This window comes from Balearica regulorum, chromosome 3 (assembly GCF_011004875.1).
Source record: "Balearica regulorum gibbericeps isolate bBalReg1 chromosome 3, bBalReg1.pri, whole genome shotgun sequence".
Classification (NCBI taxonomy): domain Eukaryota; kingdom Metazoa; phylum Chordata; class Aves; order Gruiformes; family Gruidae; genus Balearica; species Balearica regulorum.
Window position 1 is genome coordinate 51,514,585 of NC_046186.1, and position 27,110 is coordinate 51,541,694.

Below are 27,110 nucleotides of genomic sequence, written 5' to 3' on the forward strand. Positions count from 1 at the left end.
GATATTAGTTTGTTGTCTGTATTATTTCCCCTGTATTTACTCTGTAACCCCAGGCAGGTGTCCAGCTCTGCTTAAAAATTACCCTGGTTTTCTATTACAAACTCCTATTTTCTATATGTTTTAAAGATTACTTTGGTGTTACTCTGGGTTCAGATTTCTCCCTTTTTTTGAATGCAATCAATTTTACTGGCATTTTTACACTTCTAAGCTCAAGGATGAATATCTTTCATTAAAAAAATGTAATTTGGCAAAGGGATTAATCTATAATGCTCAGAATTCTATAAAACACCACAGCTGGAATAATAATTATGGCTTTAAGAAGTTATATAAGCCTTTTTATTACATGTTTTTAATGGGTTTACATAGTGCAGTACAAATGCCAAAGTATTTCTACAGAGGATGGCAACGGCACTGGAGTAATCGAGCAGATGTCAGAATTTGATCACTGAGAGAGACTTTCATCTGCAAGCGCTCGGGGAAAAAGGCTCTCCAAGGGGAGAAGAGATGCAAGCCGGGGCACTGGGGCTGCTAGGGAGAAGAACAGCAGCAACATGTTCCACGTAGCAGTTTCACAAGCAAATGAAGACCCATAATTAATGCACTGTGCATTTTTTTCTGCAGTCTGTCTCGCAATGTTGCTTGATACGCTGGCATGTGTCTGTACAGTTTATGCCTCATTAAAGGCAATAAGATAAAATAAAAGCTGGGAGTGGCTGGCAGGAGCCTTGATGGACCTGATGGGCGAAAAGCAGCTTTCATAGGATAGGAGGCATACAAAAATGTCCTGGACCAGTATGCAGGCCAGGAATATGCATCTACCTTTAATAAAGGCCTCACCCACACATCTGAAAAGTGTCCCATCTTTGCAGGACACTAAATTCAGTACCACTGTCTTTATATGTAACAAAAAAGATTGCTTTTCCTAATTATTACCATGTGGACAGCCAATCCTCTCCTCCAACTGGTTGCATCTTAAATGTCTTAAACAAAATCCTAATGAGGAGGAGAGAAATACCCTTGCCCTCAGCAGAAAAGATGCCACAGCTCCCCTGCAGCCGAGCAGCCTGGCCAGGACCAGACGGTGAGGATAAAACTCTGTGCTCTTCCCGCAGGCTCCTTTCAAGGCAGTTTGCCCTCGATGCCATGTAGGGCAGCATCAGTGATGCAGGGACATCGGTATCGATTCAAAGTGGAATAACCTCCTTAGCCGAGAGTTTGTATATAGGTTAGGTGTTACCGCAGGGGTCATCCTTCTGGCATGTGTCTTCCCACAGCAGGTCTGCCTCCATCGGCCATGGACATGGAAAGCAGAAGCCAGCCAGACTCTTTGAAGACGTGCTGGGAAGGACAAGGTGGGTTTATGAAGATGCAGGCACCCCTGCAGACATCACTCCAGGCTTGTGGTTGTGCCCCAGGTCCTGTCTTGCTTCCAGGCTCCTTGTTAGGAGGAGATCCCTTTGCCAGAATGCATTGAATTTCTTCAGGAACAAGGTCGTTTCCCTGTACTCTGCCAGGAGGTAAAGTACAGGCTTCTGGAAGTGCAAAGACTCCTTGCAGAGCCTGTGTGGTGCCTGCAACTGTCCTGGTGGCAAGGCTGGAGGCAAAGCTGGCGGTTACAGAGGGAAGCCCTGCTCAATCCCCACGGTCCTGTCAGAGTAGCAGAGGTGGCACAGAGAGCAGCACTGTCTCAGACGGCACTTAGCTCCTGCATGAGGCAAAGGAGAAGCAACTAGTCTGAGCTGTACCCAGGTCAATGCCCGAAGCCAGGCGAGCACAGGAACCTCCTGGCTGGAGCCCAGGGCACGGGTGCAGGCAGGGAGACGCCCCAGTGCTGGGACCTGCAGAGCAGCGGTTGGAAGAGGCAAATTTTCCCACTAACTTCTTACTCCTCCCACAGGCTTAAAGAAGATGATCACTGATGTGCAGTGACAGGAGCCTTTAGGAAGCGAGGGCTTTTTGCTCAGTCTTTGGGCTGAAGTGCTCAGCCTTAGACCGTGAAGACAAACAGTGGCAAGATTGCTCTCAGCAACCCAGACAAGAACATTTTAGTGCGTAATTATGGATGAGATGCAAGAGGACAAAAAAAGAGGGAGAACATCTGTTCGCTTAGAGTTTATTGCCGTTCACTTAAGAGGCCCATTAAATGCCAGAAAAAGCTATTTATCCTTCTGTTTGAGGCAATTATCCTGCTGCAAATCTCTGTGGCAATTCACCTCATGATTATTCCTGGAGTGCTGTCACTGTGCAGATACTCTCACCGCACGGAAAAGATGCGGACCTTGCCCACCAAGGCTTACGGAGGGATTTTCAGAAGCAGGGTAGCCAGTGCTTCTCAAGGTCTTTTAATGTATGCTTTGATTGTGCCTTCCTGCTGAACTGCTACAGAACGAGGTAACAGAACTGCTGTAGAGTCACCTAGCTTTTTCAAGAACTCATTTGCAGCGAAATATTAAGCTATCATTAACCACTGTGGAGAAGCCGGTTGTTTCTTGGAGTCTTTTCCTGGACTTTAGGTGCCTCAGCCTCTTTATTTCAAAAATCAAAAGCAGTTGCTTTATTCAAAGCACACCTACAAGTGGGATTGCTCTTCTTGTAGCCACTGTCTCAGCGATATGGGATGTGAGAAGCCCAAACCTAGTTCCTTGCATTCTCAAAGGAGACCAGCTGTCCCACCGACCAGGAGACCGCTCGGCTCACCAAGCTGGGAGGTGTGTGGGGAGGAGAGGCTTCATCTCCTTGAAGCCCAACCATGCGCTCATTTGTTGAGGAGGAAAGCAAGCGTGAGGCTCCCTCCCTGGCATCCCCTGAGGGAAGGGTTGTTTTCCAGACCTTCACTTTAGCCAAAAAGTCGACTGGAAGTGCATATGCAGGTCCTTCAGAAACACCTGCAGCTGACTCGGCTGCTTAATTCTCTAGTGACACAGAAAATAAACAAGCCTCCTGTTCCCTGTTTGGCTCATAAATGTAAGTATAGGCTTGGATATCAGCTGGTTGACTGAGACTTTGCAGAAGTTAAATAAAAAGGCAGCAGAGGTGACAGTCACAGGAGCACGGCATGTGACGCACATGGTGCACACCTCTTATAAGGTGAGAAATACATTGTCCCCATGGTAGGTAGTGGACATGAACAGAAAGGGAGGAAAGCAATGTGGGACAGTGATCTCCTAGTGCTGGCTGCTCTCAGTGGTGTGAGACACTCTCAAAGGAGGAAAAACAAAACACAGGGAAAAGATTCCCTTGAAGCTTCTTTTACATTTGGAAATGCCATTTTTATGAAGTTGTTCACTTTCAGAAAAGTTTCTTTCCACTTTCTTTTCTCCCCAGCTGCTCCCTTTCCTCAAAGGCTGAGTTTCGACTCATGTCCACTTTTCCTTCTCCAAAGTATGTTACTTTGACTTCTTCATTGACAAATACAGATGTGGGGGGAAAATTTCCAGAAAGAAAATAGACCATTTGGGATCATCCTTAAACCAGTGATAGTTTCTAATACCTGAGCACCCAGAGCGGTGTGTGGGCTCACCGGGAGCCAGGCCAGGCAGCGGGCTCATGGGCCAGGCTGCAGCCCCGCAGAGAACCCCTGCGGGATGTCTAGCCCAGGCACAGCTCGAGGGATTGGAGGACCCCAATTCCCCGCAACACGAGGAACCAAGGACACTTGGCTACCCAAGATGGTGGTTTTCCCTCCAGCCTTTTGGTGGGAAAAAGCTCTGGGACATGCTGCTATAGCAACAGCTTTGTCTAGGATTAGAATACCTTATTTTTATTAACAGCAGCTTCTGGTGTGCTGCTACCTTCATGTTTCCATTTCCTCAATCTATTTTTTTTTTAATCATTCCCCAGGACATTTTACGGCCCAAAGTGATTCACGATTATGTCTTAAGCCCTACTGCAGCGCTCAACTCCTCTAAGCCTTATAGGGATGTGGGAGCCCTTCGGGCTCCCACATTTCCACTGGGTTCAGCATCACCGCGTTTGCTCTTTGAGATGGGTCTCCTGCAGTAACTGCTTGATCCAACATCTCCCTCTGGTGGAAAATAGGGAATAATGCAGGATAAAAGAAAGCCCCGTACAACATATACGTGGATTTAAGAGGTGAAAACAATACAAATCTCGATTCAGGCCATGATTTTCTCTCTAAGTAAGTGCTACATTTATTCCAAATGAATTTGAATGTATCACACTGAAGTTGGTCTCGAATAGTATTTGACTGGAAAAGAATTGTAATGAATGGTGAATGCCAATTTTCCTGTATTTTTTTCAGAAATTTGGCAAATTTGTTTTAAATATAGGCAAAAGCCTATATTGAGACAATATGTCTTTATGGCTTTGTTTCTGCAAAGAAAATCAGCAAAACTCCCTATTGCAGAAAACTATTATTTTGTGCTCAAGCTCTAAAATCCATCATATAGCCCATCTGCTGTCTGCAATCGCAAGGATTGATAGAAATGTCTCAAAATACAATCATTCCCTTTCTATGCCATAATTATGCCTTTGAAGTTCCCTGTGAGTGTGACAGATCAGTTGCCATCTGCCAGGAGTGCCTATTTAATGTAGATCAGAAAATGCGGATAAGAAGGAAATAACTCAAGTACGGTCCGGTTAACTTTTGTCCAGCCACACATGAGCTTAAGAAACGGCACAAGGATAAAATGCTTTGCACAGGTGACAGCTAAGTCTTTCTTTAAGGGTGTCTTTCATCAGCATGGAAAGTTGTGGAGGTTTAATGACCTTCCACTGTTAATCCATGGAGCTGATGCAACAGCATGGACAGATTTAGGATCAAAAAGGAGTTTTGCAAATTCCTCAGCTGCTGGCTCAGCTTCAGCTGGAGCTGGAGAGTTATCACAGGCCATATCTTCGCTTCAGCTTCTCTTGGGTGAGGAGCAGAAACTCAGGGATGGCTGATGAGATATTGCCAGAGACTGACAGCCGAGGCTGGGCAGCCGAAGCAGGAAAGGACTCATCTCGGCAGACTAGCTGCCCACAGACTAGCTGGTCAGTGTCAGCAAGCCTGCTTGCAGCATCAAAACGTTGTGACTCCCCTTTGTGGGTAGGTCTATAGTTGGCACAGGGCAGCATCACTATGTATCTATGGATATATTTTAGAATATTTAAATTTTACATGCCTAGGGAGAAAAATAATGGCAGGATGTGCAATTATTCTCAAAATATTAGAACATATTCTTGGCAAATTGAAAGTCTCTGGAACAAAAAGCTGAGGCTCCTGAGTAAGGATGCTCAGCCTTTGTGTGGTGTGACCTTAGCCGGGAAGAAAGCACCTGCAAGAAAGAGTAAGATTTAAAAAGGAATTTCAAGCTAGAGAATGGGGGAAGCGAGCAGGCAAAGAGGAGCAGGGGTTCATGATGGCATGTCCTTAAAGGTGCCATTTTGACATCTTTATAACCACAAGTAAGCAGGAAAAGGCAAGGCACAATCTGGACAAATAAAGCCACTTTCAACAAGGCACAGGAGCTGGAGCAATGAGGCTGAATGTACACTTGTTTCTATTTGCTGTAAGTCTCAGAATAAGATGTGGGACTAAAATGCTTGATTTTTATATAAGGGTGTTAAAATATCAGAGACTTTCCAGAAGAAAGATTATTACTGGCTCATTGTAATAGCATGATAAAAATTACATGGGAAAGAACCGAAATAGATCCCGTCCAAATGAGGAAATGGAAAAGGACACGAACTCTGTCAAATTAAAAGCAGAAACAGAAAGGCAGACTAAAAAAGATTTTGAGGAAATAACTTGCTAATAGAGAAAAACCTTCCCCTACCGCAGCAGGAGCAAGGAGCGTGCTGGAGGGTCTGCAGGTGACCGGGGTATGCAGCAAAGGAGTGGCAACGGAGTTTGAGAGAAAACAAGCCCTAACACAACAGCTAAACAGATTACTCGTGTCTGCGTTCAGCACAGAAAAGCTTAGTGAAATTCCCACGGCTGAGCCATTTGTTAAGGGGATAATGCAGGGAAGCTGCCTCAGATTGAAGGGCCATTAGATGACAGTTTAGAACAAATAGATGTAACGGGTAGTAACAAATTCATGAGGAGCAGATGTTACTCGCTCATGGGTTTTTAAGGAACGCTAATGGGAAATTGTTGCACTCTTAAGGCTGGTGTATAACCCTTTACTTAAAACAGCCAAAGGAAAAAAAAGAGGATGGCACGTGACACCACTTACTTTTAAGTGCTATGAGGGATCTGGAGAAATGCAAACCACTAAATCTGACACCTGTAGCAGGCAAATAGTAAAAGCCGTGATAATAGAATAGTAGCAAGGGCAGATACAGACTAAGAGGGAAGAATCGGCAGAGCTTTGCAGTGAGGAGATATGAAGCTGTGCTTCACCATCCTCTTATGGCTTCAGAGGAAAACAGTGAGGCTACGGACTAGAGCAATCCGCTCGGTATGATCTGCTCAGCTTCTGGAAGGCCTTTAATAACATCTGTCATCAAGAACTCATAAAAGAAGCTAATCTGGCATGCGATAAGAGGGAAGATCCTCTCATGAGTCAGCAACTGCATATAGGATAGAGAGACGAGGTAAGGATAAATCATGTTTTTCACAGTGAAGTCACCAATGACATCTTAGAGGGATCTGTAGTAGGGCCAGTGCTAACCCATCGGTCAGGTGGCAAATGGTGAAGAGGCTTGGACTGCTGGTGGTACCAGCTTCTTCAAGGTAGTGAAATGCAAACTGCCTGCAAGGAGCTGCAAAAACTTCTCATGAGGCTGGGCAATGAAATGGCAGGTGAAACAGTGCTGGTAACAGCAGAGGAAAACACATGGCTGAACTGGGAGGAAGACCCCCTCACTACCCAGTCTCAGCAATGGCCTCTGAACCATCTAGTACCATCCAGGACAGCTATCTTGGAATTAGGTAGTTCTAGTCAGATGTCAGTTAAAAGCTCATTAGTGACTATAAAGCAATTGATTATTAGAAATTATTAGGAATGGAAGAGAGATGTCATCAGTTAAATACTGGGTTCACCTCCTACCATGAGTACTGTGTGCTCGGGTCCCTCCATCTCAAAAAGGGTATGGTAGAGCGAGAACAGGTATAAAGGAAGACCAAAGATATGGGATGACGTTATGTGGGTTGCAGTTACATAAATCAAGATTCTTCAAGGTGGGAAAGAAGAGTCCGAGAGGAAGTATGGTACAGCTTTATAAATTCATGAAAGGTCATGGAGAATAACTAGTCACAGCTTCTCATAAGATGCAAGAAAGGGACATCAAATGATGTTTCCAGGTTCAAGACAAACACGAAGGCAAGAAGCTCTGCTCCTGGGCAAAGAAGTGACTCCCCTTATGGAACTTGTTGTCACGAGATCTCAGGGACTACAGAAGTGCCATACATGGTTTCAGAAGCAATCCAACAAATGCGTGGAAGATAAATCATCTGAGAGCCGTGAAGGACTAAGCTACCCCTCAGTTGAGGAAGCCCCAGGGCTAGGAATGCCTAGAAGTGGTCCTCTCCACTGCTAGGAGCTAGGACACCAGACTGATGGGCCTTGCTGTTGAACCTATTTTGACATTTTTATCAACCAGACAACTCTTAGAAGTAAACTAGAACAAACCCTGCCACCCTGCAGAGCAGAAGTGCACAACCAGATCTCTGGTTTCTCATGGGGCTGTGAGCACACCATTAGCATTAGTAGCGTTTCTTGCTCCAGGATAAGCTACAAATGTTTGTTACTTTTTAAGCTTAAAATCAAGATTAAGAAAAAAATAGTCCACTCTCATGTTCTTTTTCCATGTATTTTTTTGTTCCATGTTAGCTGAGGACAAAGCTGCAGCTTGACAAGCCCTACACCAACACTGCTGCCAAAACCAGCAGCTCTGCCCTCTCGTACCACTGTCCCTTGTGAAGGATAACTGTCCTCATCCCCTGTGACAACAGCAGGACTTGGCAGCCATGTCTGAATGTGGCCTTTCCTGGCCCTGTCAGGCCATCCCAAATGAAAGAAACCCCTTTGTTTATGAAAGGAAACACTACAAAAGTGACCTTTGCTCCATTATTAGAACTTTATTTATCAGTTAATTTTAATCATGTGAATTCTTGAAGGATTTTGATTTATTTTGTAAGTATAAAAAACCTAGTCAAAAGTGGATGCTAACGCTCTTGAATGAGCCTTTTAGGATCTAATGAGTGGTTTAATCACTAACAGTCAGACCTGTACTTTGATGGTAAGCTCTGATTTTGGGGAGTGACTATCTTCAGCCACATCAAAGGGCCTGAATTGCTGAGGGGAGTGTAAGGCCCAGCTCAGCCTCTGCCATGGGGTGAGGGTCTGGGTGCCGGCGGCTCAGCTTCCTCACAGCGGCAGAGGAGCTCGCTCATGTCCAGTTACAGACAAATTTGTCTTTAGAGTGTTTATCTAGTCTTAAATGGCTCTTCTCTCCCTTATGAAACTGAAGCTGGTGTTAAGATCCTTGTTGGTTTGTCACCGATTTATCCATATCAGCTGTTGCAAGGAAAGCAGCTAGCGCTGATGCAATGTAGAAGAGAGATGTTTGCACTCCCAAGCCCACCCTGAAAAATCCTCTTCTGTGGAACACAGGCCATGTCAAACGCTGCTATTGGGGGGGAAAAGTCATCTGTGTCTGAGATCAAATTCTGAGGGGCTCGGAGGAAAAAAAAAAAGGAGATTTGCAAACAAGTGTGAGAAAAGGTGCACAAAACTGTAGCTCATACAGGGCAACCTCCTCTTGCAGAAACTTAACACAAAGTTCCCTGAGGTGCAATATGAGCAAATGCGGTGATCAGTGTAACAGACCTGCTCTTAAAATCATGCTTGCCTGGTCACTGTGCATGACAGTGACCTGACATTGCTTTCTGTAAGAGCTGACCTGGAGCACTGTAATGCAGCACTGTACAGGGTTTTCTTTTCCTTGTAAACCACAGGGAAAATGGTAAAGTTTTTTAGCAAGATGGCAGGACCAAGGGCAATACTAGGTTCGATTTGGTGCAAGAGGAGAGAACTAGTTTTTACTGAATCTGAACCTAGTGCATCCAATACCCTTTAGATGAAGAAATGCTAAATTTATGTTATTGATATTATACTGCAGCAATCTGATCCCTGTTACGTGAAGAGTATCTACATATCTTGCCTTCTTCTTAACATGAGGCTAGGAGAAATGCCCAGGGCAGAAACAATGCCAGATGGAGAAGGACAGCTGGACTAATACTTGGATCAACCCATCATGACTTTCCAAGGTGGCAGCTGGAAGCTGGTGAGATACCACTGAGCATCTGCAATGGCACAAGCTGTTGTCTTAGCGTCCTTCTATCTAGTAATGGAATAAAAGTCCAAAGCTCTTACTAGGATACAATGTCAGCCTGTTGTAAATGGAAAAGGAGCCTCTGGGATTCAAAGCTTGGCCCTTGATGAGGAGCCTTGCAAAGCAGCAATGCACTCTCCTACCAGGCGAGCAGCCTCTTTGGCTGTGCCCCTGTGCATCGAAAAGCCACCTGCCCCATGCCCATAATTGTGGACCACCGGGAGCTTAAGTCCTCCTTGGCTCAACACCTCTCTCTGCAGTCTCACGCACCACCTGGATGGCCTCAGGCCCACCTTCACCTTGATATCCTGAGCTCCCCGCAGTGAGGGCTCAAGGGAGCAGCATCTGTCAAAGATGTCTTTGGTAGTGCCAGGATCAGGGGAGAGACTCCAGCTTTCCTTCTCCCTGGTTCCCCCTAGGGTTACCCTGTGTATCCCCGGGTAGATGTAAGTTAAACCATCTCCATCCCGGATGAAGTTTTTCAGCCAAGGAGCACGAACCTTGAGTACTTGTCCCCTGACGGGGAAGAGCTTCTTATCCCCCACCAGCTGTTGGGCTCCAATGCCCGCGCAGTTGACGACAACGTTATATTCGCTGTGCAGCTCCCACAAGTCTGCAACTTTTCTGGTGTACATCTGGACACCAGTTGCTTTCAACCTGCAAAAAGACTCCAGAAGTGAGGCAGAAAAGAACCCCTTAAATCCTCATGTAATTATTATGCACATTAAGTAAATGAGATAGATTGCCTTTAACATACCAATCAAAACCAAACAACAGATGGGACAAAAAGCAAAGAACGTGCCATGGGGTTTCTGTTTGTCTGATTTGGTCTTATCAAAGCTATTTTTTAGCTTGTTTGGGCTGGAAAGATACAGCGAGTTGATTCATATTAAAGAAGGGTCTGGCATAAGACCCTAGACAGACAGAAAGGTCCTCATGGTCTCATTGTTTCATTGCTATAACCGTACAAAGCTTTAACAGCTCAAGCAAGCTGAAAAATGTCAGATTTATTCAACTACTAGTGACTTCTAGTGACATTGCTATCATTCTACACCCCTTTTAATGTGCCTATTACACACCGTTGCATTCATTCCCAATTCACCCCCCCGACACCAGGAGCCACTTAGTCATCTAGTGCCACGTGCGAAGCCCTGGGGTACCCAGGACGTCCCCACAGGCCGGGCAGTTGTGGCCTGGGACACCCAGGAGACCCTTCTAGACCAGCAGCCAGGAGTCACCCAGGACAGCTCAGAGCACTATAAATCCATGTCTGCTCTTCAGTAAAATTCACCCCTTCTCGAGGTTCATCTTTGAGCTCAGTTTCAAGCCAATTTCCACCCTGAACTTGCCTGGAGCTTGAAACCCTTCCCCATGGAAAAACGTTGGTGTGAGATGGAGTCACTGCATGCTGTCAGCTGGATCCAGTTACTGGGGGTCTTGTATGGGGGTTTTAGCAAGTCAGGAGACTTGCTGGTGCTCTGGGGACTGGGGTTTGGGTGCTGCAGGACAGTGAGGCTTGCTACGAAGAAGAAGAGGGGGCATCTCATGCAGCAGCTCTGGCTGGGCAAATTGCTGGGAGAGCTCATAAGGATTGTAATTAGGACTCTGCCATCATGCTATAAAAATACACCAATAAAAAAACCTGCTGAAAACTCCTGAATTCAGGTAAGCAAGCAGGAAAAATTCCTGAAGTCCATTTTTGGACCAGCAAGGTGGGCACAAACACAATTTTCCTTGTGGATTGACAAAAATGGTCTATAAATACTGCTCAGGTCACTAGGGGTTTGAGAATTAGTTACATGTTTAATATGCTCTCATTTCTCATCACCAGAGTGAAGAGAAAGAAAAGGAGCATGATCATCTTATTAGACTACATCCTTTGAGAAATAAGAAGGCAGGAATAAGGAGAAAGCAGAAATCACGTGGCAGATACCAAATGGGTTGAACATCTCAGTTGTGCTTCAGGAGAAATCTCTGATTCGGTTACGCAATGAAACATGACAGCGCGTGTGCACCGAGGAGGCGGCACAGACCTCACGTGGCACTGGTGCCACTGGAGTACTGCCAGCCTGGCTGGCTGCTAGAACAAGAAACGTTTTTTCACATTTTGCAGTGAAATGAAAGGCATCCAAGCAACTGGCTGAGCTGGCAATTTGTATCACGGTGTCGGTACACGTCTCTTTACTTAACCTCAAATCAGCTTGCAGCCTATTACTTTCTCTCAAGTGTAGACAGCTATTTGCTCATTTTAGGGGTACTTAAATTGATTAAATGTACATCCCCGGTGGCAGAACCTTTTTAGTTCTGCATCCTGCCTCTCCTATGGTTCTCCGAAATCCACGTATTTTGGGGAAACTTGGAAATTTGGAAATTGCCCAATTATCTAACTTTCATGTCAATCCAGGCATGAATTCTGAAGCCATGACTCCTCAGAGTGAGTGCATCACCCATCTTATGCAGACAAATGTTTCCAAAAGGTTTGTTACAAGATGATATTATTTGATTAAGAAATTACTCTGGTTGTTGACCAAATTTGAGATGAATCAGTTCAGCTAATTCATAAGTGCAAAGTCTTCACAAATAAGACACCTTCCCAGACATGCGTATTCTCCCAGGGGTTGGATTTATCTTCGAGAACAGAGGGATATATTTGGGAAGTCTGGCAAATGAGGAGCACCTGCACTTTTTCTTAGGACAGGAAAGGTTCCCAATGTACTTTCAAGGTCTGGTTGTCCAAGTGTGGCCCCTGTGGCCATGTCGGTCCTGTGCCAGAAGCTCTCCCACTTTAAGACCTGTACAGCCACAGTGTTAGAAAGTGGACATTGCGTAGATGGGGCCTTTTACATTTTGGAAAGATTGGTTATTCATTCCTAGTGCTCTTCCCAAAGGAATAGCTTGCTGCATTTTCCCCAGCGAGAAACAGCCCTTTTCCAGTTTTGCTCAAAGCTAAGGCTCTCAAGGAGTCCCCAGCTCCCCCCAAGTTCCTCCGCCTGGGTTCCTCCCTGCATGCCCAGCCTGCAGGAAAACCAACCTTTTCTCCAGCCACAGCAGGTAGGGTGGACAGTCACATTTCAGTGTCATAAAGGCCTGACCAAATCGGTGCTGCGGAAACTTTTGGAGTTCTGCTTCAGACATCAGTCGAAATCCCAGGACAACGTCTGACCAGAAAGGTAACTCTTCCTCGGGAGTGTTTTTAAAGACCTGCCAGCTAAAAGGACACAGATAAAAAGCTGCAAAACATAGCCGCTATTGCTCCACGTCACATGTCATGACAATCTTAGCACAAACCCAAGAACTCAGGAACATTCGGCTCATCAGTGCAGCTCTGCAAGGTTAAAAGCAACAGGGAAACATTGCTGCCTGCTACTGCAACACGCACCTTGGCAAACATGCGGAGGACTGCCGCAGCCAAGCCTGAGGGTGACACTCGGGGAACTAAACTGGAGAGAGTTCTTCCAGATATACTGTATGAACTTCTGTAGAAGTACAAAGTCCCCTCCTACAGTGTCCCCATCATGGCTGCGGCCACCCTGGCTGGACCTTCATGTGGGGCCACTTGCACACCTGGTGACATTTTTTTGGGTAGACATAAAGCTACAGAGTGCTTAGCCTCAACCTTCCCAAAAGGTGAATTTCTGTGTAGATCGTGGGCAGCATAAAATACCCCCAACGCACAAACACTCCAATTGCATCCCTATACCTAGTTGCTGAAGTTGGAAGATCCTGCAGTCCCATGCCTATGAGGACTATCCCTGCTGCAAGCAACTGGTGCATGGCAGTATGGAAATTATTCAAAGACTTTTAGGGCAGGTCAGTCTTGAGTGGTTTCTCTGTGCACACGTATGCATGAATTTTGCTTGAAAATATGTCCTTCCTGAGCAGCTGCAATGCAGTTTCTGGGAAAGATGGTCATAAAAGCTAAGCCAGGAATATGCCTGAACTCCAGCAAGAAAAACCTCTGTTTGCCCCAGCACACAGCACATGCATTCCAAAGGCTGCTCTTACCCAGAGACCAGGTGAATGCCAGCCTCTGATGCCTCGGCTGAGTTGCTGATGGCAAAAAGGTAAGCGAAGGTCTCTTTGAACCACTGCTTCTGCACGTGGATCGGTGTGCCTGCATGTAAACAAAACCAAACATGCAGAGAGGGAAAACACAAAGAAGAGTGTACAAGCCAGCACAAGGAGACGGGACAGAGGGGGAAGGCAGGGCATGGTACTTTTCTTCCTGAACCTCCGTGCATCACTGCACACCCGGGCACGCAGGTGCATGCGGTGCCGTGGGCAATGCCATGCCGGGTTGCACGCACCTGGATAGGTGTGAGGGATGAGCATCCCGGCTGCAACATCGCTCGTTGTGTTGGGGCTGAACTGGTCTGAAAGGATGGTCACGGAGCAGCTGGGGCAAGTCTCCATGATGCACAGTGCTGTGGACAGGCCGATGACTCCTGCGCCAACCACTGCGACCTTGGGTGCTGCCATCTCCGGGGTGCAGAGTCAGAGGAGAGAGGCACCTATGTGCATTTGGAAATAATGTAACCTGTGTCATCAATATCGCTGCTGGACACCCTCGTCAGGCTATAAACTACGCACACAAGATGTAACATAACCCCCTGGGACAGCTAATTGAAGACTAACTGCCACACACAGAGAACCAAGACTGAGATGAGTACTAAAAAATCACCAACCTTTGGTATGATGACTAATTTTTGACAAGATGGTCTTTGAAGGTCCTTTCCAACTCAACCCATTCTATGATTCTATGACTCCAAAAATTGTTTGGGCTCTGATGCCTAGGCTGGGAGAAGCGTGGGAAGAGAAGCCACCTGTATCCTGGGGAATTTTGTGCCCCTAGTGACCGGAGGCCTCCAACCCATCCCTCCCTAGCTGGTGCTCCTCAGCCCCTGTACCTGCCAGCATGACCTGCTGCTGCAGACAGGTTCGGGAGCATCCAAGGCTGCCACTCTCCCAGCAGCATGCAGTGGTCCTCAGGAGCCAGCCAGTCTCGCTGCCCCAAAACCCTGTATATTTGCCCCTTTCTGCCTTGCTTTATAACCTGCTTTGGGTCCTGGAGCAGCTCCGCTCCACTCCTCAGCATCCTCAACTGTTGATGAGTACTCCTGGAGGTGCAGCGACTCTATTTTCCCTTGTCTAGCCAAGTTTCAGAGCTCAAGACCTTCCCTGGTGAGTGGCACACAGCTCCTGGTTGATAATCACCTGGCTGCCCATGCCAGCGAGGTGCCAGCCTGTGCGCCTGGCCACAGCCAGCTAACAGGTTTCACATCGGTGGAGGCATGAAGCACCACTGAACCATGGAACTCAGTGTGCACTCCAAACTCCCCAAAGCCAGGAACTAAATGGGCCCAAAAGAGACTGAGCAATCTCAGAGGTGATAAATCCATCAGTGGCTTGGAAACAGGTGTGTTGGGGTTCAGGCACTCCTTTGAGGGGTTACTGCCAAAAGGTAAGCAGGGACTTAGGAGGAGAATCTCCTTTGCCTATGGCTCTTAAGTTTTCCTGGAGTATTTACCAATAATTACTCTTGGAGAAGATGCTGACTGATATGGACCTTTAGTCTAGCTCCCTTAGAGTCTTGCCTTCTCCTACAGGACTCGCTCTTCCTTGACTGTAGAAATCCAGCCTCACTAATTGCTTTCTGGGAACCTTTTCTGGAAACCAGTGCCTGCACTTACAAGGATGGGCTGATTTCCCATCTTCCTGTGGCTTTTGGCATCTTTGATGTAAGTTTAGGCAAGACAGACTGTGTGGGATTATGATAGGTCGGGTTTATTTATGAGATCCTTGCTCATAACTCTTCACACAGCTTCTCACTTACCCCTGAGGTTTTACTACTTAAAATTTGACATCCCTACTATGTAGGAAGGGAGAAATGACCAGGCACTGTTGCTTTTCATTGCATACTTTCTGCATCGCAGCCAAGGGTTGTTACAACCCCTCTTCCTCTCAGTGCAATGCTTAAGTTTATTCCCGTTAATTATTACATCTTCCTTGACAAGCTGACTATAAAAGTGCCCACACAGCAGGGAAAGAGGACCCAGTGCAGGTGTAGAGATGAACCCTGAACCGGAACCGCTGGCCTGCATCACTGTCACCCACAAACCCAATCTGAAAAAATGCTGATTTGAACAAAAGCTGCACTCCTCAGCTCTACCATCGCCCCGGGCTGCCTCAGCCACCCGCACCAGGAACGCCTGCGGAGGGTCAGAGCATGGACAGCGTATGCTTCCCTACCAGTCTCCAGAATATTTTGCACTAGTAATTGTTATTTTAAAAAAAAGCCAAAGAAAAGAAAAAAAAAAAGAGTAACAAGGAATTCGGGGAGTTTTAATAATACTGAAATTACTTTTGTTAGGACAACTGGTTCTGAGAAAGGTCTCTAAACACTTTTATCAACAAACCTTGCTCAGCACTGGCAGCTATGGAAATCACGTGTGACTGTCAGCACGCCCAGTGAGCCTCCCAGCAGTCCCTGGATGACCACAGTCCTGCTGAAACATATGCGACGGGTACATTATGCATCTGCCAGAGATCTGCTTTCGGTTGCCCCTCACCGCTCTTGTTCACTGAAGCCCTTGGACTGTGATGGAGATTGAATTTCCTGACTGACCTCCCTGCCACCAGGGATGAAAGGGGAGCTGCGGCTTGGCGGAGGTTCAAGTTTCACAAATCTTCCCAACTTGGATGGGATTTTTGCAGACAAGCCAGTTCAATATCAACTGATTCCAAAGTTGCAAAAGCCAGCGAGGGCGGGAAGGGGCTGCTGGCAATGCTGGAGCCTGCGGGAACGGCTCAGGCGGCCATGACAGGCACCCATCAAACACGCTGCTTTTCTAACACTTACTGCCGCAGTCCAGGAGCACATCAAGTCTGAATGTGCTAATGTGCCAAAAATTAACTGGGTGCAAAGCAGAGGCTACACTCAGCTTGTATGAGCAAGCCCAGCTCAGGCATTGCAGAGCCACTGACCCGGCTACGAGTGCAAGACTCACCTGCGGCTCTGCCCTGGCAGCACAGCCTGCCTCAGCAGGGAGCCCTGCACCTGCTGGGAGGGCACAGGAGGAGAAACTATTTTTAGCTGATGTGGCAGGCCAGCTTAGTGCCAGCGGAGGTGACGCTTCTCACTCACTGCCTTCTCTGAGGGTTTTGCAAAAACCAGCATTTAAAAGGCAAATCAGTTGCAATAACTGGTGGAGAGGGAGGAGAAGGGTGTCAGGTACTGTTTAGCTCCTTGTCCTTTCTTGGTGTCAGAAGAATGGGACAGAAGCCAGACGGAGCCACCTGGAGTTGTAATTCCCCAGCAAAGCGCATGACGTGGGCTTCGTGCCCCTGCCACCCTCCTGCTCCTCCCAGGCCAGAACAAATTATTTTTCAAAATATTGCAGTGTTTTGTGATGTGACTCAATCTTCCAACTCCAGCAGCTGAAGAGACAATGTCAGCCTCATGTGACGCAAGGGAGTCCTTTTATTCTTTCTTGCCTCACATAGCTGTGAATCCCCACTGAGTGCCGCTAACCTTCAGCCTCCACATCATTCTAGCAGTGAACGATGTGATCAATATGGATAAATACGCTGGTCCTCAGCACACATACACGCACTCACACACAGAGGAACACGCACATCCACTGCCAGCTGCAGCCTCTTGGCCCATGGTCCCTCCAGGCTGCCCCTCAGGCTGCAACGGGCCCTGGGAGAGCGGCATCCCTCAGCTGGAAGAGCTGCACAAACGCTATCGCTTCGGCATCGCTGCGTCACAGGCATGGCCCCTCGCCCTACCCCTTTCGCCTGTGGCCCAACTCCCTCTGCGTGCTTCCCCGGCAGGCTGGCTGCTCTCCACGTGTGTCGCAACTCGGCTGACCTGCCAAACTAAGTGTGTTTACACACCCAAATGAACAGCTGAAAAAGTCCAGCTGAACTGTTGACCAGAAAATGGATGTAACTGAAGAAAACCAAAACCTGTTACATTTGAAGTCGTGTGTGTTTTTTAAACTAACATAGAACTTCACCATACAGAAGTTCTGAAACACTTTTTTTTGATTGCCTGAAGCCTGTGGTACCAGGGAGCAAAGTCTCCAGGCTTTCTGAACTGCTGGAGGGGCTCCTCGTCCACCTGTGCCCACCATCCCTGTCTGTGCCTGACATGGAACACCTTCTCCCTTCCTTTTTTTGCAGACTACTCTTTTGTTTATTTACTTCCCCAGTTTACAAGCACCCTTGGTGTTGCTTCCCCTCACCTGACCCCAGAAAGGGCTTTTGCCAAGCTCTTTGCTAAAAGTAGTTACAGACACTGATGAAGCTCAATCCCTTCCCAGGGGTTTGCTGAGGAGGGGCTCCTGATTTTCGCCTTTTGAGTCTGACCTGGTCCTTCTTCTGTCATTTCGGCTGCTCTGTGAGAAGGACATTGGGGAGCTGCCACAGGAGGAAGGTGAGGATGCTCTCTTTTCACCGACCAAGGGATGCTCGAGCCTCCTTGGGACCTCCTCAGCCTCTCTGCTAGGTGCACCTAAAGCACCATCACCAGAAAGCAGGTGTCTCTGAGCCACCGTCACAGAGACCGGAGGCTACCAGGGAGGCCACAGCTCCTTTTTCAGATAGCTGTTTGCATATGCATGCACAGGCAATACCTCCTAAAGCAGCATAGGTTACACAGAGGCTATAAGCTACCAACAGTAGTAACCTCCACCAGCAGCACCTACATGGTGAGCAAGACTCTTGCTTTTTTCCAAAACCGGAGAGGTCTGCGCTGCCCATTGCCGTGGGGCCGGGGGTTGTTGCGCCCATTGCCTCTCTGTGTGGGGAGAGGAGGGAAGCAGGAAGGAGCTGAGGTTTAGCACGCAGCAGGGATCTTGCAACCCTGCCAAACTCTGTGGCTCGCTGCTCACGCCAGAACCAGCCGTGACAGCCGCTGCGCTTTTACTGAGCGGACGCTTCTATGTGTGGCCTAAACCTCTGCCCGCCTGAGCTTAAGGAGCAGCTTTGTGCCCGGCGGAAGGTCCCCGGGGCAGCCCCAGGTCCCTGCGCAGCCCCTGCGGGCGCCTTCCCCGGCCCTCGGCAGCGAAAGGGCTCCATCACCTAACACTTCCCCCTTCGACTGGAAGTACGGTATGACAAAAAACCAAGCGGGGAGAGAAGGCAATACCTGGTGAGGAGGAGGCTCCCGCTCCTGCCTGGAAGAGGTCGCCCTCCCGGAGAACGCAGGGAAGCGGCGCGGCAGAAGCCGGAGCGCGTTGCCGGGAGGGGGGGGGGCACAAGCGGGGGCTGCCGGCAGCTCCCCCTCCCCGAGGCCGCTCCCCGAGCGCCCGGCTCCGCGTCCCTCCGCAGCTGAAGGCGTTTGTGCTCGGCCAAAGGCCGCCTCCGGCGCTGGCACCTCTCCCGGGAGAGCCCGCCAGCGGCGCGTTGGCGCTGCCCAAGCCGAGTCCTTCGCCGCCTGCCAACAACTTTTTTCCTTGACCGGTGTGCTCCGGAGCAGGCTCATGGGGGCCCACTGTCCCGAGCAGAATATGTTGTCTTTTTTTTCTTTTCTTACAAGCAATTAATTATGTTCTGAATGTTTCTGAAGTTGCCTTAAGATTGCCATGGTGCTTGAGCAGTCATGCTGGCAGTCAGGATGGCAATAGTGCAGCGTGTCCTGGTCACTTCAGTCATCACAGGTCGATGAAGAACAAGTCCCCGCTAAACTGCAAATGCCTGACGAGCACAACCAGGCAGGACTGTTTGAATTAACCCTTTTCGTCGGAAAAACACAACTTTATCGAAAACAAACCTGTCTGCAGGATCACTAGGATGAACTTGTGTACCACTGTTTCTTGGCTCCAGGGCATTTGCCACTTGCAGGACACTTTGGCTAATATTTGACTGCCAGAGCATTCATCCCTGAATACAGTAACAGTGTACACAACACGCGACCCACCTGTTCTCGCCTCCCAGTCTAGCTGTGTTCTTAAGGAGTAAAACTAAAGCTGTGATATATTACACATACGTAATCACTGACCTTTTCAGATGCATAATTTTTAGGGTTTTTTTCCTTTAACAGTGAAAGGAACAAGGAATAATTCTGCCAAAATTATAGTATAGCTTGACTTTTCTGAATGTTTTGAGAAGATATGAAAAGAGGGTATTGAATGAGACAGGGAAGGCATCAGAAGAATGAAGAAGGCTTGATTCTTTAGAAATGAGATTGTTGATAGGCTTGGTGTATTGATTGTAAAGCATACAGTATTTTAAGTAACTGCAGGATATCTGCAATAGTTTTGGAGAGGAGCTTTTGAGATATAGAAATCTGTCCTCCTTCAAATAAAATCAGAGGTCACAGTGCCAGCTAAGATTAAAATTTCTCCTCCTGAAATTCTACGTCTCATTGCTTATAACTTTGCCAGATTTCAACAATTCGGATTGAAATTTTCTGTGTCTGCTGTTTATGCAAGGCTGAATGTTTCAGGGAATTCCCAGTGTGTCTTTTCCTGAGAATAAGATTCAGGAAATACATGCTGGCTTGTGAGACCAACTCTTAGCATAATTTCATTGAGAAACTCTTCCTCCTCCATGGGCTAAAGTATTTTGGAAGGGTGAATACACTGTGTTTTGCCATATTTTAGGATGAAGGAAGAGCTTGTTTGTCATCTCTTTCTATGTAATGTAGATGTGTGACTTCTCACCACAAATGTTTGTTTATTCGTACAGGCATCTATAAGGCAAATAAATTTCAACTTTTTAGTGCTGCCATTGTTTTTCTTACCCTTGCTGTTCCCTAAAATGAACAGGACAATATAGAATATAGAATATAGAAGTGTTTCCCTTTACTTTAGCATTCCCTTTGCTTTGTGTACTCTCTTGACAAGAGCAATAACGACAAACAGCAGTGACCTCTGTGAACACAGCAGTGCTGACCTGTTTCTGGTCTCATGAATGACATGGATCACTTCTCTGCCACTTCTTTAACCAGTTCAAAGATCAAGTCAAGCATCAATGTCCATGGCAAGTTATCATTTCAGCAAGGAGGTTAAGCTGCTCCCATTTTACTGTTTTCCCATGTTATTTACTTACTTCTGGGGGGATTCTCTCAATATGAGGAAGAAACCAGCAATGCTGACATTCCTCTTGAAAAGCTTTGTGAAAATATTTACTCAGAGATTGCCCATTTATCCCTGGTCCTTTTGCTGTGTTTCTGATCACCTCAATCAAAACTGCTTGTCATTCTCATCACCGGTAATGAGACAATGGGGAGCATCTTCACAGGGATCGCCCCTTGGCGCTGGTTTTTTCTTATCCCTGTGCAAGTCAGTTCATCTCCACACAAAACATTATGAGGCAACGTTAATAACTAGATGCCTGTGAGCACCTCTCATCTGCAACAAACACCCAAGCAGCATCCAAGCCTCTGTGTGTTAGGCAGGAATGCAGAGAGAGGAGACTTGATTTGTCACTAAATGAGATATCCCCCATTACTGCTGATTATTCAGAAACCTCGGATAGAAATTTCTTCAAAAGAGCTGGTTTCGTGTACAAATCTCTCTGCAATCATTTAAATATATCAGTCTTATTAAAAAAAGGACACTTCCCCATTTGAGGTATATACTTTTTAGGCTTGATTTTTCTCAGGCTAATTGAACTCAGTGCTCTTGAAATTAATACCAGAGATGATTCAAATTTCTCACTTTTAGCAAACAAACAGTTGAACAGGCTTTTGGTGAGTTGGTCTTAATGTTTTTCATCTCCTGTATAACATTTATTGTAAAAAAAAAAAAATTCACTATGGTTAACTTCAGGGGGGAAGGACCTGGCAAGGACATATGAAGCCATTAAAACATGAACAATAAAGCCAAATGATGGATATAACTTGATCAGAAAACATAAGATTAATAAAATATGCATGGAAAATTGAGTAATTTGCAGCAATTAGAGATTTGAGGGAAGTGGAAAATAAATAGGTTCCTGAGAAGGGCTAAGAGGACAAATCACAAAGAACAGGGCTATAGATTGCTGTAATTCTCATTTTCTTTGCACTGTCTGCCCACTCCAATTCCTGCATGAGGAAGTTACAGTTAGTTTTCACATCCACTGAACTGCAACTGGATACAAGTTATATTGTTTTGTCGTTCCTATAGTCACTACTCCTTTTTTTTTGATCAGTTCATACCCATTCTACAATATCTGCAGCTATTTTTGTCCACTGAATTTTTCCAGAGGAATACTGCCCCAGCCAGCTTATACAAATAAAGGCAAAAAAGAATCATATTATTCTTGCAAATGCAAAACATGTCACATTTTTAATGCACATTTTGTCATAGTCACCACCCAACACATTACCCAAACCCCAGTTTACACCTGCAAACAGGGAAAATAATACACACACATGATAATTGCCAGCCTAAACCATAGGAGCTCCATGGAACACCAAAGCACCAGCCCAGCTCCAGCCCAGCTCCTACAAGGAAGCATGTACCAAACTAAGAGTTGGTGATAGGAGTTCATTAAATTACATGAAGGTGTAAAGATAAATAACATGTGTTTGACCTTAGTCTTGCACAAAATTGCAGATAATAAATACACATTTAAAAAATCATTAACATCTATTGTACTAAACCCACATATCCTAGGCAAACAAACTCCTTCCCGTGAGTACATACTTCCCCCATGTTACCCAAATGCACATTCCACCTGGTACAGAATCTTGTACAAAATTATTAGGTCACCAGTACTTAGATGTGCTCTAACCTTTCTTCATGAGAGATTTAACAATGCAGATACTGCTCAACTGCATTTACTAGAATTTTTCCCAATAAAACAAACTTGTTCTTTTTTCAGCACTCATTTTTTCTTTTTCTTTTTTTTTTTTTTTAATCTTTGAGTTTAATTTCTCCCCTATGAATCTGTTCTGGGCTTCAGACAAGCATCTTTAAGATATGCTTGTACAAGGGTACAGGATGAATCCAGACCTTCCTTTTTGCAACCACAAATGCCCTTCTGGCATCATCTCCGTGGCACAAGCAATGTTGCATTCCGTAAGCCCTTGCAAAAGGCACTCACAGGCCTTGCATGTTGCTGAGCCCAATGCTACAGAGGCTTCCTAAGTGACTGCATGTAAGGAGTTGGTAAAAATAAGCTGGGACAGATAGAGGAGAATGCCAAATTCCTCCATCCCAGAGCTGGGATGTCAGACCATCTTCTGTTTCCTCAGAGCCATTGCACAAAAGCCCTCAGCCTTCAGGCAGGATTCGCTCCCTTGTTCAGACATTCAGGGTACCACCCAAAGCATTTGACACTGAACACACATAGTTTGGATAGGTTTTTTTTTCTACATAGGTGGTTAAACTATAGAAATTTGCACAAAGAAATTGAAGTCAGTTATTATAGTAGAAAATACATCTGTTTTAAAATATAGATTCAAAATATCAAACACATTTACTTACTATTTTTTCTCAGTTATCATTAAAGTAATGATAATTGCTCTCATTCCTATATTTAACCCAGAAGGTATGTTCTTAACAAATTGCAAGACTGTCTAATAAAATATTATATCAATGCACTTGACTAGGATACATTTGCCATTGTGCAATAGTGACCAGCAATTAAGACAGATAAAAATTCTAATCCAGTGTCTCATAAAACCATTGTGTAACTCCAGAGACGTTGATCAGCACAATAAATTTGCAGTAAGATAGAGATGACAAATACAAACAAAAGAACTTAAGGACTCAGATAAGAAACTATGAAAAGGAATTCTTTTTATGAGCAACGAGAGGAAAATATGGCCCACAGGAACAGAAGCATTTTTCTCAAACTCAGTGCTCTCTTGAGAGAGATTTAGATAATCTATGAATATTTAAGAGAAAGAAATCAACTCACCGTGTGTATGCTACGTTTATAATGTACGACTAGTGTTAAACTTATTTTTGTCCATATGGAAAAACCAAGCAAACAGAAATGCCAGAGACACATAGGCACATGCTATTTCCTTTTTTTATAGTAATACCCTTCCTCAGGTTAGAGAATAGGACACCCCAAGGCATCCTCTAAGCTATCCTCTAAGCTTTTGTGGAAAGGTGTACCTGTAGATCAATAAATTTTTTATTTCCAAGGAAAAAAGTAACATCATTAGTTCAGGGAAATTCAGGTCTTGCCTGAATCAAAGACCAAATACCAACTGACTTCAGTGACAGAAGAAAACTGGCTTTCAGGGTTAAAAGCCATCAAGCTACATTGTGTTTTAGAATCATCACTAAGTTTTAACCTGGAAGGATTGCTCACTATCATTGTGCATTTAAGTTTGGTTGGTTGGTTGGTTGGTTGGTTTTTTTGGGTTGTTGTTGTTTACGTTATGTATACCAATCACAGATGACCAGATCCCAAATCCCTCAAGTCAAAGGAGCACATAACATGCATTGACTGTTCTTAGCAGGGTAACACCCAAATCAGTTATTTGGCAAGTAAGGAAGTAGAAAAAAATAATTTTAATTGTTCTTTAGTACCTTGTTAGAAATGGACTGTACTGTCCCCAGCACTCAAGACTAAGGAGTTTAAGATAGGACCTGGTACTAATAAAAGAGGGAGTATCAGTGTGAAAGAACCCCAAAATAATGCAATTACTTGGAGCTCTGAGGGGTGGTGGGTAGGGGTTGTGATGGCAGACAGTACCAGTTTAATTCCTTGTTAGGTGTATTGTATGACATTTTCTTCTTTAGTATGGTTAACCCCCTGTTTAAGGCAGGGCATGCAACATTTGGCAACAGATCTTGCAGATAAGGAGAGTTGTTCTGCTCTGGGAAGTGGAAGGGGATCTGAAAGCAGTGGAAGAATACCAGGTCTGTTCTTCAGCAAAATAAAAAGCCACAGCATGTGAGTAATCCTATCTTCAGTCATCAAAGTATGTACTCAAGTCGTTCTCTGAATAATGATGGGATTACTCATGCGGGTAAGGCTAAGCACAAGCTTTCGCTGAACTAATATATCTCTGCAAATACTGGAACACCCACAGACTTGAAGGGAGCATGAAGATCCCTTTCCCACAGAAACTCCCTGAACTTAAAACTCCCAATTTTTGCTTGGCTTTGAAGCATGTTAGTCCTCATATAGGGTATGATTTTGTCCTAATACCAGGACCAAAATGCTACTTGACACTCTAGGACAGTGCAATGAAGAAAAAAATCTTTTATAAGGGTATGTAAACCATTATTCTGGTTTCAGAAGTCATTGAAACTAATAGGATTGTGCAGATAGAATTGAAAAATGTGACCGTTAAACTCTACAGTATATAGAATATTTATCTACAGTAATATAGATGTCTTATTTGGGGGTACATGGCAAAGAAGTAAACAACGGAAGACTTGTTTTGATGAGATCATAACCAGCTAGCATGAGAGTAGGTGCCTAAGATGAGGAGAACTCTGATTTCAAACCAGGGATGGCAGGGTTCACACAGCCCAGGCAAGAGAGAGCTGTCTGAACCCCAACACGCAGAAGTTTCATGTGCTGCCCCCTTCAAACCAACGGTGGCCAAGAGAAGAGGATACAGATCCTCGGGCAAGGAAGAAACCCCCAGGTCTGGAGGTAGACTGAAAAAGGTGAGGTGGGACAGAAGCCATAAAACTAGCAGGCAGAATGATGCATTCCTATCTATCAGTTTTCTGTGGTCCGCAGTCATAAGGCACCATCACTGCACCAGCAAGTAAGTGTCGATGCACACCTGAGGTGTAACAACAGTGGGACATTTGCAGACACTTTGACTAAAACTACTACAGTAACTGGTAACTCTTCTATTGGTCAGTGTCCTCCAGCTACCATTTTTAAAGTTATCTTTCTCTCACTGATTTTGTGTGGTATAAGGAAAAAGAAGCTACACTCAGCTGGTCTATGAGAAAAATGGTGTGTAGATACTGTGTCTACTAACTTAAGTCCACCTCTGTGCAGAGAGCCTGAGTAAGACCCATTTGCCACTTACTCTGCTCCACTGAGGACTGAGATGACCTTCACGGAGGCGTTTGGCAAAGTTGCTGGTGTAGCTCTTGAAAGTTATGAAGAATCTGATGCTAGATCTGAGCTGAAATTAGTGAGAAGGGGAGCACTGAAATCATGGTCTGGAATGAATATGACTTTCAAAGGCATCACGCATTTTAGTTTTACCTAAACTAGAACTTACTAAGCCAGCAGTAGATCCAGTGAACAATTTTTTCTAAACCACTAATAAAAATACATTTGCCATTCAACAGAATGAATAGTACAGAAACTATTTGCACATTTTGCAAACTTAGTATTATTTTTTCAGTCAGAAGCTGTTCCACAGAATACTTTCCTTTGTTAGCAATGGCACCTTTTCTAGTAGAAAATTTGGGGGAAAAAAAAAGGAATAAATTAGTTAGACTTTGAAATTATTGATATGACTTGATGCAATGTTAAGGCTTCTCTCTTGAATTACAACTGTCTGAGTTTACCATGTTTTGAAGTCTCAAGCCTGTAACTGTCAGCTGCAACAGGACGAGAGCGGACAGGGCACTTTGTGGTTTAAAATCGAACTGCAGAAAATGTGAAGCAAGGAATTGGCATATTTTTTTACATATGTGTAATCGGGTAGGTTCCAACATTTAGAGTAGTCATTTCAACTGGTCACAGCAAGTCTGATAGGTTTTCTAAAGGATCTCGAAATCCTATCAAATTTTCTGCAGTACCTCAGTCATGTGGATAAGCTTTTATATACTTGCTCTGTTGAAAAGGCAAGACTGGATACAAATTGAAAGGCACAGATATTGTAGAGCAGTCACATTTCTTGAATAAAAATATCTTATAAATTATATAAAGATTAAAATTGGGAACAGCCATTTTGCTGTTGCTTTATTTCTCAGTGTGGACTCTTTCTTGACCAAACATCTCTATCTTCTCTAATGTCGCACCACTGTGTGCTGAAGGAATCTTTCCTGAACAGCTTTTCTTGTTTCTTCCCATTTCTGTAGCTTCCACCAAAGTATTAGTCAATGGTTTTCCCAGTGTTTCTGGAAGCATTATTGTTAATACTCCACTCAGAAGAGCCATGATTCCAACAAGCAACTAGAAGAAATAAACAGTAGCTGTAAAGGTAGAAATGTCTTTCAAGTTATGCGTATCTTTGATCTTGCTTGAAAGTACATTTAAAATAAAGCACAAGGAAATGTAATGTAAAGCAAAGATCGTAAGTCTTAAATGTTGGCTGTACAAAAGATCTGCCTTTTTTTGTTGCATAAATGAAAGATTATGCAGCAGAATTAATGAAGAGCAAGTGAAGTGTTTTGTTCCATGAGGGATCACCACAGTGCAAACAGGAATAATTCTTGAGAAAAAAAATACATCTATCTTCATTAGGTATTTCTACTATCAGGTATGTATTTAAGAACTGATTCTGGGGTTGCATACATTTTTACGTGCATGTTCATAGATCTACAATTTCCCTGCCACTTGCAATCTCAGTTTGTGCTCTAGCTCCTGAACCTGTTCCTCTGTACCTGTGTGCCTGTTCCCCCTGCACACAGCCAGATCAGGATTTCTCAGTATGGATCGTTGTTGGCCTGGAGCTACAGAAGTGCACGTCCCTGCTCAGGAGAGCACCTCAGCAGATAATGAATCTAGATCTCAACAGGAATACTTTACTACTCAACAGGAATACTTTACTAAACTGCAGTTTCAAAGATCTGTAAGAGGTGCAGGCATCTACTGACATTTGCACTGGGATCACATCTAGAATTTGTCCATAGTGTACAGAGTTCCGTAACAACAGCTTACTTCAGCACAAGTGGTGCAAGGATTGGGATCGTGGGGTGGATGCAGAAGCACACACATGCTCCAGG

At 45.1% G+C, this 27,110-nt stretch overlaps 2 protein-coding genes across 3 annotated transcripts in view; both read right to left on the reverse strand.

Moving 5' to 3' along the window:
- Positions 1-2,097: 2,097 nt before the first annotated feature.
- Positions 2,098-18,693, reverse strand: DDO (D-aspartate oxidase). Its single transcript, XM_010298462.2, has 5 exons — positions 18,440-18,693; positions 13,593-13,796; positions 13,291-13,399; positions 12,317-12,493; positions 2,098-9,942 (listed from the first exon to the last, which is right to left on the reverse strand). The coding sequence occupies exons 2-5, from the start codon at positions 13,762-13,764 to the stop codon at positions 9,375-9,377; spliced, it is 1,026 nt and encodes a 341-aa protein (XP_010296764.1). The 5' UTR covers positions 13,765-13,796; positions 18,440-18,693; the 3' UTR covers positions 2,098-9,374.
- Positions 18,694-22,110: 3,417 nt separating this feature from the next.
- The window catches only part of SLC22A16 (solute carrier family 22 member 16), a 36,903-nt gene continuing 31,903 nt past the window's right edge, over positions 22,111-27,110 (reverse strand). For both annotated transcript variants that reach the window (XM_075747895.1, XM_075747894.1), the window contains one exon: positions 22,111-26,337. In XM_075747895.1, the coding sequence (XP_075604010.1) occupies positions 26,258-26,337 (80 nt within the window). In that variant the 3' untranslated portion in view covers positions 22,111-26,257. The remainder of the gene's footprint in view (positions 26,338-27,110) is intronic.

Bases quoted from the DNA above. Each gene is read 5' to 3' on its own strand.
- DDO (XM_010298462.2), bottom strand. From the start codon at position 13,764: ATGGCAGCACCCAAGGTCGCAGTGGTTGGCGCAGGAGTCATCGGCCTG. The intron at 13,400-13,592 runs GTGCGTGCAACC...GTTTACATGCAG, and splicing joins CATCCCTCACACCTATCCAG to GCACACCGATCCACGTGCAG. The intron at 9,943-12,316 runs GTTGGTTTTCCT...GTCTTTTTGCAG, and splicing joins CTGCTGTGGCTGGAGAAAAG to GTTGAAAGCAACTGGTGTCC.